The sequence below is a fragment of the Rhinopithecus bieti genome, unplaced genomic scaffold (assembly GCF_001698545.2).
Source record: "Rhinopithecus bieti isolate Rb0 unplaced genomic scaffold, ASM169854v2 scaffold_33650, whole genome shotgun sequence".
Classification (NCBI taxonomy): Eukaryota; Metazoa; Chordata; class Mammalia; order Primates; family Cercopithecidae; genus Rhinopithecus; species Rhinopithecus bieti.
In genome coordinates, this window is record NW_016814816.1 from 296,498 (window position 1) to 307,433 (window position 10,936).

Below are 10,936 nucleotides of genomic sequence, written 5' to 3' on the forward strand. Positions count from 1 at the left end.
CATCTCATCCAGAGAAAAGCCTGAGCCCTTACAAAGGCCTGCAGGGCCTGTATGCTCTGGCACCCTAGTTCCTTCTGTTCCTCATCTGTTATTCCCTTCATATTCCAAGGCAAGAACCTCTTAGCTCTTCCTTGTGTATCCCAAGCAAGTTCTCGCCTCAGGGTCTTTGTACCTTTTTTCTTTCTCTGACTAGAATGATATCCCTCAGCAAACAACTGATGAGCCACTTCCCCATTTCCTTCAGGCCAAATGTCACCTTAGTGAAGCCTACCCTGACTGCCCTATGTGAAACAGCAACTCCAACTTCCCAATATTTCCTGTGCTCCTTTCTTTGCTTTGCTTTTCTTCAGTCTTTACTCAATCTAATATATAATTTATCCATCTGTCCATCTATTAATTGATCGATGCCTTTCATCCTCTTGCTGAAATGTAAGCTCCATGAGGATAGGACTTTTCCATGTTTTACCCACTGCTGTCTAATACTGCCTGGCAAATTAAATGCTAATTATTATTAGCACAGTATCTGACATATAAGCTCTCAATAAATATTAGCTATTATTATTATCACCAAATTATAAGCTTTTAGCAGTTTATTCTGAAAATTACTAAACCATAGGCATACCTGGTAAGACTACAACATACATAAAAACAAGTACCAGAAATTAATAGCCACATAAGAATACAGCATCTTCAAAATATATTTATTCCAGTAGTATTAATAGTCACATAAGAATATAGCACCTTCAAAATATATTTATTCCGGTAGTATTAAATAAAGTACTACATATTCTAGCACCATAAAATTCATTGTGAATTTTGCTTACAAGTCATATATAGTACAGGTTAAGTATCCCCATCCAAAATGATTAGGACTAGAAGTATTTTGGATTTTAGAATATTTGCATTACTGCCTGAACATCCCTAATCTGAATATGCAAAATCTGAAATGTTCCAATGAGCACTTCCTTTGTGTGTCATGCTAGCACTCAAAAAGTTTCAGATTTTGGAACATTTCAGATTTCAGATTTTCAGATTAGGGATACACAACCTATATAAAATTTGATTACTTAGCTTAATATCTTTAATTTATATCAGTAGTCCTCAGTCTTTTTTTCTGTACTACACTTTCCAGTCCCATTGAGAACAGTTTTCTCTACTACACTTTGCACTCCCATTGAGAACAGTGGCTCAGTAGAACAGTGATTCTCTGCTAAGTAGGGGCAATGTGGTAGGTAGTGGGTAAGGGTGGGTTGTCTTGAGTTGAGAATTACTAGTCCACGTAATGGAAACACATTTTTAAAAAGAGCTGTCATTCAAAGGGAATAAATGAGTTACGTATATATAAAAAAAAATCAAGTGTATGTCACATATCCATTTCTTAATTTATACCCAAATATATACTTAAAAATCTCTTACAAGTGTGTTTTCTCCATTGGAACTATTCCAGAGCCTCATTCGATTATCTGTACCAACAGTGAGGAGGTGAAGCCCATCACTTGTAAAACATAAGCCATTAACTTTTCCATTATGAGCAGTGTTTGCTGCAATGAAAAATATAGTTCAGTTTATCTGTTCTTGTATTCAGGACATATTTAATATTTGATGATATAATTATTTAAACATATTAAAGGACAACTACTTGAGTTACTTAAAAAATGTAAGTAGATTATACTTAAAATTAACCAACTCTTTAGATTATTTGAATAGGATAAACTATATAAATCAGAACCATAAAAATAGAGGAAAACAAGAAAAAAGGGAAAAAATTTCTGCCAAACATACTTTTTTTTTCCAGCAAGGAAGCTGTGCCATGAAATTCAATTAAGTGTGTAGCTTAACACTAAAATTTAAAATTAAATGCCTTTCATCTCTCTTATATAATATTTTTTATTGCTAACCAAAAAATAATTCCATGGGACTATTAAAAATCAATAAATTCTGTGTTTTCCATTAAAAAAAAAAACCTTAACCAGGAAGGATGACTTTGTAGTCTCAAAATTTATATCACTTTCAAAACTTTAACAAGTTCGAGAAAGCATATTCTAAAACAGCCTAATTAATTTAAAAACATATAGAACATGTTTTATATATTACATGTTCATAAGGTTTTTAAAAAACCATATAAATTCTAACATATGAAATTAATTAGATGAACTATATAAAACCTTTGATTGTTTTATATAGTTTTTTAGTTTAAAAATACATAGTTTTTTAGTTTAAAAACTATATAAAACAATCATAGGTTTTATATAGTCCATTCTAATATATTTCTGGTCCAGAATTAATTCTATACCAAAATTTCTACATAGGAATTAAATTCTACTGTAAAAATGCAGTTTAGGTACTTTGTCACATGGATTGCAGCTGACTCACATTTAACACAATTTTATGTTGATACAATGGCCACAAAATGTTACTATTTCTGTAATTTATTGTGACTTTTTAAATGGCATTGAATTTGTATAGTTGGTCTCAATGGAGCAAAACAAAATAAGTAAAGCAAGTTAATTCAGAAAATTTCTACTTTTGAAAATTTGGGGCAAATGAAACTGCCATTTTATTTGTATCTTAAAGAAAGAGAATCATAAGTTTTTTTTACATAAATTAAGAAAGTGATATATGATGAATGCCTTTTTAAAAAATGATAAAGTTCGCAATTTGTCAATATGCATTTATTATTTGGCTTCAATTAAAAATGTTCAATGTGAAAAAATACTATCACCGTCGTATTTCTTCATTAACATGTTCTTCCTTACCTGATTCAACAGCTTGTGACTTTTTCCCATTATGCTGATCAAGAGTAATCAAACATCCTGATGCTCTTCTCACATCCCATAATTTTACTCTACTATCAGCACTGAGAATAAATAAGTGTTACATTGACATATGTAGCTAGGACAATGACTGTACCCCTCACCCACCTTTCTAGTTTTACGGCACACAGAGGTCTTGTTATATAGGTACGTATGTATTCATACATTAGGGTTGTTGAATTTTCGCCTTTTCAGCAAATATTCAATAGTCACAATAGCTCAAATTAGTGAGTAAATAGCAAAAAAAAAAAAAAAAAAAAAAAAAAGTCACCTTTCTTTTCCAGATAACAAGAACAAAATTTTGCTGCTTTTTTGTACCGTTTTAAATTACATGAGCATCTTTTCTCCCAAGGACCAGAAAGGCTTGTAGCTTGTTCCTAGTAAGTTCCTTACCATACCTTCTCTACTGCTTCTTATCCAAATGCTGTCAAGACAAGCAGTTAACTAATTTCACTTTGCTCAAGAATCTATTTGCTATGATTTGGTGTTTTTTTCCTTTTTATATAAAAAACGGTAAGAGTAAGGTGAATAATGAGGACAATGCATTTCCATTTGGTTTCCTATACTCAAATCAATCTTTGCCATATATGTGAGAACTATATTTAATGTTGCCTAGAAATTAAACACTTACTTCCATTTTCTTTCAAGTAAGCGAAAAGAAGAAAAGTAAATCTATGATCAGACATCTATTTCAGCTTCTAGATTATTTCTAAAGAAAAATGCCCGGCAATCCGATGTGCTCCTAATCAGTTCAACTGATGCTATCATGTCCTCACAAGGACCTCAACAATATTGTAACCCAGGGGGCTTATCAATGTCATTTTAATGAGAGAGCACTACATTACATTTTTATAAGCCTATTTTTTTATTTATAAGTTTAAAAAAAATATACACACAGGGTGTACTGGTTTCTATAATCTCGATTCTTTTCACAGATGACCATCAAACCTAGCCAACTGGAATAGTCAGCAAAAAGCTAGCATTTCCCATTCTTAAGTTGGTTTTCTTTCTTTCCAGGTGAGAGAAATGAAATCAGTATGAGGATTTACGTTTCTTCTGAAACAGATTAGATTTGAAAATATCCAACTTTTAACACTGATTACTAGGTCCATTCTGGTACTGATTCAAATTCCTGGAGTATTCTTATAATTGAAAGCTTCTTAGCTCTCCTCTTATCTGATGAAAACCAAGTTAAGCATGAAAATGTAAAATCCACCCAAGCATAACCAGCACCTAGTTCCTAACCTTCATACCTCTTTAGCCAGTTTTCTTATGGCTACATTATAGACCTTGCTGCACGTTAGAAATGGTAAATTTCAACATCACATTCTGCCAATTATTAACAGAAGCTTTTCTGGGGCCTAAACTGTGGCAGGGAGCGAGGGCTGGCAACTTAAAAAAAAATCCAGACACAGATCTTTATAAAATTAATATGAATAGCTTTTGTAATAATTCTTCTTCTACTTAAAGCTTTATGAAAATATATCAAAATATTTGATTACTACTTCCTATCCCTTCAGTTTTTAAGTTTTCTTAGTCTAACTCTCCTACTTCATTAGATCCTTGATCCTTCCTACAAGCCTTTTTGTGATTTTATTTTTTTCCTTTTACTCACTAAATTTACTCAATTCTAAATTTTCAGGCACTGAGGTACTTTACTCTAGACACTGAAAATTGTTAAGCCTCTTTCATTTAATGTTTTAATTTCTGTGGCTTATTACAGCTGTGCTCTACATCTTCAGCTGAGAACAACTGCCCAGTAATCCTATGTGCCCTTAATCAGCTCCCTCACTCTTTCAATCTATTATTCCAGATCCATACTATCTTTCCTCAAAATTGCATCCTCATTCCTATATTTTCAAGAGGTGACATCAAGTTCTACTCCACTAAAAACCAAGAGAAGCCATTAAGTCTGAATTTCTTGAGCTTCTCTGCCAAAGCTACAAACTTAACTGTATCCACGTTCACCTCTTCCTTTTTCCATTTAGTCTCACAGTGCTCTTCATGTGCCAAACTAGGTGTCCCCTCCACCCTCATCTGGACCCTTGATACTAATCACTTCTGTGTGTTCGAGGACCTAATGCACCAATTATTCCCTCCATTTCTTATCTTCACCTGTTTCTCTCTACTGGTACTCTTTCCCCAGCATATAAATATGCAATACTCTTTTTCTCCAGCAAACAAATAAACCTCCCCACATCTTTTGATCCTCTCAGAGTTAAGTGATCCTGCTTTCTTTTCCTATATTACTCCTTCCAGAGACGTACCTCTATTAAAGCATTTTTCAGGATGCCCTGTAATCACTGATTTTTGACTATATGCCTCATTAGATCATTAGATTGTTGGCTTTTCGAAGCCTTAGTTACCTGTGTCCCTAGCACAATGCTTGGCATGTGGGAGGAAGTCATTAAATATCAGAAAATTGAATCAATTAATGTGTGGATATATCACATTCAAAAGAATTCCAGGTTAAAGATAATGCATAAAAACGCTCTATTTAAAAATTTGCACAGTGTTATACTTTTGTGTGTGAGAATGACACAACACAGTTCCTCTGTGTTCTAAGGTGAGACACCTTGAAGGTGGATAGGATTAGATTTAGAATACAAAGGAAGACTTCTTTTGGTGACATGAATTAAAATTTCTAACTCAATACTTCATTTTAAAGGAGTGAATTCATAATTAAATATGCTAAAATACATACATTACATAAATGTAGACTTTTCAAAATGCTTATTCTTAATTACTAACTTCAAAAGCAAATAATTTTACCTTGCTGTTGCCAAGATATAGTCATAACGTGGTGACCAGGAAACTGCTAATATTTCTTGTCTGTGACCTGCAAATATAACTATATGAAAAGTCTTGCAAGATATCCAAAAAATCAGAAGATAAAGTGCCAATAATTTTGACTGATTCTGAAGAAAGTGAGGCTAAACACTCAATGTGAATAGATATGGTCATTTCTTAGATTTATAATAATCTACATTTCAATGCTAATGTGAAGTTTACAGGAGTATTTCTAACACATGGTATTTTATTGTAAAAGAACTAGTTTTGCTTTGGAAAAAACAGAGTTAAGTAAGTCTTTCTTTTTAAATACAGTAGTTAGCCTATGGCAGTAAATCCATATAACTCAAGCTCAGTTACTATAATAAAATACACAAGATAAACATTTTAAAGGATAAAAATGTTTCCCAATTTCTCATAAAGTTATAAGAGAAAATTACTTTAATTCATGATTGTAGAAAAGCATTTATATAAAATGGTTTTTTCTAGAAAGTACAGGTGATAAGTTCAAAGGGTAAGTGATTTCAATATTTTAATTCACTTTTACCTAACTGAACTATTCACATAAGACATTTCCATCTGCTCAGCTTATATTAATAAAAATTCATAATAATGTCAAAAATGCTACCCATCTCACCAACTTTTCTTAATATATGTTATATGTTTCTTTGAGATGACTAAAAATATATAAATTATATTCTATCTTTTCATTGTTTAGAATTAGACAATCTAATCCTGATAAAAGTAGCAAGAATAATTTAAATACACCTTTACCAAAGAATTACTTCAATACATTTTCTAAAATGTTTTACTGAGAAAAAATGTACCTAAATATTAAGAACAATATTTACTCATTAGCCAGAATATTAAATAATACATGAGACAAATACACTGATGTGTGTTGCGTTAGTTTTTTTAAATGTAGAAATAACACAAGATTTTGAGTTAGAACTATTTTTCTTATCGTTTGAGCTTCCCCAATGACCACTGTTCACATAAATGTCTTTTCAGTGGTTCAGTTTTATAAGAATAATGCACGGAAGGATCTTTATTTCCCTGCTGGCTTTTAACAACTAGCACAAAGTACATCAGTCATGTCACTTACAAAGAATACATTGTTAGTAACGTTTCTTTTTATTGGATTGTTTACTCAAAGTAGTTGCTGTTTGAAATAAAATAAAAATACCCTGTAGAATGTGAGAACAGGATCCAGACTTCAAGTCACAAAGTTGTACTTTGGGTCCTCTAGTACCAACTGTAAAAACAGAACCGGTTTAATTTTATCATAAGTCATCATCAAAAGGAAACAAGACATTATCATTAGTAATCATGACATTTTCACTGTATCCACGCAGAAATATAAAGATATAAGCCAAAAATACATTGTCATTTTTAATGTTAAATTTAGAAAAGTTATTTTAACTACAGTTACATTTTAGTAGTAAGAAACCTCTATTATTCCATTTATTTTTTATTCTGAAATAATTATAGATTTGCAAGCAACAGCAAAGCTAGTATAAAGAGAACTGTGTACCCTTCACTAGGTTTCCCCAACGATTATGTGTGAGCTTACTAAAACACAGTATCAAACCCAGGAAATTTATATTGGTAAATGTGTATGTATGTATGTACAGGTCTCCATTTTATCACATCAAATCATTGTATTTTAATAGCTTAGTTTTTCCAAGTTAATGATATACTTCCAATCACTAGTAACAGATTCACGGAAACTCGACACAGACTGAAAGGACCTCAAATACAACCTAGTTCCTAGCTCTTCTTTACAGATAAAAGAGCTGACTGATATCCAGAGGTAGAGACTCACGTGGTGCCACAAAAATAATGAATCACAGGGCCCAGATACCTGATACCAGAAAATCATTTTTTCTCCCTTATAATATGAAGATGTTTGTTGCAGGTGCTTTTATATAAATTGATGCTTAATTTGAATCACAATCTTAGAGAAAGAAATAATTTCCTTGTTTTATTGTGTCAAATTGGGAAAGTTGCCAAATTTTATTCATGCAAAATCTCTGAAACTTCGGTGGTTTAAAAGGAACTCTTTAGAGGACAGAAATATGCTCTTATTCTCTGAATCCTGGCCACTAGCATAGTGCTTGCCTTGCACAATATCTGTTGAACTGAATATAAATAGTACATATATATATAAAGAATTGTGATATTCTTGTGGGTTAAAATGTCTACATCAAAACTAACTAGAAATAAAAAGGGAGAAAGATTTCAATATTTCAAAAGACAAAAGAATACACTTACAAACCTGCTACCAAACAGTGCTTGGTGGAGACTGGAGACATATGATGACTATAAACTGTTTCCTCAAAATTAAATACATCTGCAGTCTGGTAATCAAAAGACATTAAAAAAGTATCAGGTTTAAGTAAAAAAGCAGTAAGATTTCTATTTACTTTTCCCTAAATTTGTAGCTATTTTTAAATTGACTGTTAGCAATTCAACTTAAACATAGGAATGTAATACCCCAAAAAACCTTGATAATTTGAAATCCTGTCATTTACAACATTCTTTTCCCTTCTATGAGAAAAAAATATGTTTTCCCAATAAATCCCACAAATTAAGAAAATACAAGTATGTGGCTTACCATATTCCTTTCCACCCAACCTGGTGGGGAGAGAGCTCAGCATCTACATGGATGATGTAGTCAACACTACATGGATGATGTATCTCAGTTCCATATAACCTGAGCTACCACACCCAGGACACTGTCACTATCTAGAATTGCCCCTTCTTTGAAATCATATATTTCAGTTATCTATGACCACAATCTTCTATAATTTTCAGCTTTTCCCCACCAAATACTCTCAAGAAATTCGAATAAACTCTGGAACCCCTATCAGTTCCTTTCATCTACTTCTCTTACTCTCCAGCTTGGATTTCAAAGTCCAATACCAATACCAAAGTCAACTGCCAATATCTGCAATTCCTTTGCTAATATTCTTCCATTTGTCAAGACTTCAACCCTGGGTGATTCCAAATGTCTGCCTTCTCTGTACTTACATCCAAATTGATCTACCTTAGGGGTTGGTAAACTTTCTGTTAAAGTCAGATGGTAAATATTTTAGGCTTTCAGGACCAACTACTCATCTCTGTCACTGCAGTGTTAAAGCAGTCATAGACAGTAAATGAACATACTGTAACTGCTTACCAGGTTCTTTCTGCCTGCTGCACAAACAAAACCAATTCATGAAGACCATGGCATTGCAGTAAAGAGTTTAACTGATGCAAGGCTGGCCGTGCCAAGTGGGAGATGGGATTTATTAACATTAATCAATCTCCTTGAAGTCTTGTAGGTTAGGGGTTTTTCAAAGGTAGTTTGAGGGAAGGGGTGGGAGTGGTTAGGCAATGAATGGGTGCTTGCTGTTGACTGGTTGCGGGTGCAACCATAAGGTGTGGGGAATGGTCCTCTTGTGCACTGAGCCACTTTTGGGTGGGGCCACAGGGGCAGTTGGCAGGTCCAGGTGGTGCCACAGGTGTCAGACGTGAAAAAATCCTGAAAAGATATCTCAAAAGGCCAATCTCAGGTTCTGCAGTTGTGATGTTATCTACAGGAGTAATTGGGGAAGTTATATATCTTGTGACCTCTGGAATAATGGCTGGCAATCATTTATGTCTCTTTAATTATTTATTTATCTATTTTTGAGACCAGGTTATGAGACTAGCTAATTTTTGTATTTTTGGTAGAGATGGGGTTTTGCCATGTTGCCCAGGCTGGTCTCGAACTCCTGGGCTCAAGCAATCCACCCTTCTTGGCCTCCCAAAGTGTTGGGATTACAGGTGTGAGCCACTGCTGACCCTGTATCTTAGCAGAATTTAGGCTCCTCTACTCCTCCTAGTCTGGTGGTCTCTCATTAGCTTTACAAAGGTGGCTGAGTTTTGGAGAAGGGCTATTATCACTTAAACTATAAAATGGCTGGGGGCAGTGGCTCACCCCTGTAATCCCAGCACTTTGGGAGGCCAAGGTAGGTGGCTCACTTGAGGTCAGGAGTATGAGACAAGCCTGGCCAACATGGTGAAACTCTACTTAAAATACAAAAATTAGCTGGTCGTGGTGGCGGGCGCCTGTAATACCAGCTATATGAGAGGCTGAGGCAGGAGAAATCGCTTGAACCCAGGAGGCAGAGGTTGCAGTGAGCTAAGATCATGCCATTACACTCCAGCCTGGGCAACAGAGTGAAACTCTGTCTCAAAAATAAATAAATAAGTAAATAAAATTAAAAAATGGAGTATTAACTAAATGTCTTCCAAAGTTAGCTTGGCCAAAGTCCAGGAATAATTAAGGCAGCTTGAAGGCTAAAGGCAAGAGGAGGTGTTGGTTAGATCAGATCTCCCCTACTGTCACAATTTTCTCACTGATATAATTTTTGCAAAGGCAGCTTCAATATTTGTGTCCAAAACCTACTTTATTTACAAAAAAAGGCCATGAGCCAGACTTGCCCATGAGCCCAGACTTGGCCAATCCCTTGCTCTACCCAGGTAAAAAATCTTACAATTAGGGCAGTGTGACATCACTATAAAAGACTATTCATTTCCTCTAGATTTCAGTAATGACTGCCAGTCCCACTATATTTCACTAGTATTCTCTGCAGTATTCCTCAGCTATTTCAAATCTTCTCCACAAATATACCCACTCAGTCACAACAGGTAATCTGATCTTTTATTTCAAGGAGAAAATAGGAGTCACTCAATCAGAATTTCCTTAATGTCTTACCAACAAACCTACAAACACATTTACTTCTGATCTTTTATTTCAAGGAGAAAATAGGAGTCACTCAATCAGAATTTCCTTAATGTCTTACCAACAAACCTACAAACACATTTACTTCCACTTATCCTTTTTCCTTCTTCACTCCTGTTATCATAGAAACATGATTCCTCCCCCCCACCTTTTTTTTTGTTTTTTTGAGACGGAGTCTTGCTCTGTTGCCCAGGCTGGAGTGCAGTGGCACAATCTCAGCTCACTGCACCCTCTGCCTCCCGGGTTCAAGTGATTCTCCTACCTCAGCCTCCCGAGCAGCTGGGATTACAGGTGCCCGCCACGATGCCCAGCTAATTTTTGTATTTTTAGTAGAGATGGAGTTTCACCATATTGGCCAGGCTGGTCTTGAGATTCCTCCCCATTTTTAACGTTAATCCCCCTACTTGTGTTCAGATTCCCTTCAGCACTGTCAGAAATCTCACCCTATAGATTATCTTCTGGGTATTTATAACCTCTGTCCCCACTGGCTCATTCCCAACAGCACTAAAAGTTCAAGTCTTTTTCATCTTAACACCCCTTCCCTAAGACAAAAACAAAGCCT

General features: G+C 34.6%; 1 protein-coding gene across 3 annotated transcripts in view; it reads right to left on the minus strand.

The window, feature by feature from the left end:
• Nucleotides 1–10,936, minus strand: part of ERCC8 (ERCC excision repair 8, CSA ubiquitin ligase complex subunit) — a 57,125-nt gene that overhangs the window by 28,762 nt on the left and 17,427 nt on the right. For all 3 annotated transcript variants that reach the window (XM_017852402.1, XM_017852403.1, XM_017852404.1), the window contains exons 3-7: nucleotides 7,882–7,963; nucleotides 6,790–6,858; nucleotides 5,586–5,652; nucleotides 2,757–2,857; nucleotides 1,417–1,541 (exon numbers count right to left, since the gene is read on the minus strand). In XM_017852402.1, the coding sequence (XP_017707891.1) occupies nucleotides 1,417–1,541; nucleotides 2,757–2,857; nucleotides 5,586–5,652; nucleotides 6,790–6,858; nucleotides 7,882–7,963 (444 nt within the window). The remainder of the gene's footprint in view (nucleotides 1–1,416; nucleotides 1,542–2,756; nucleotides 2,858–5,585; nucleotides 5,653–6,789; nucleotides 6,859–7,881; nucleotides 7,964–10,936) is intronic.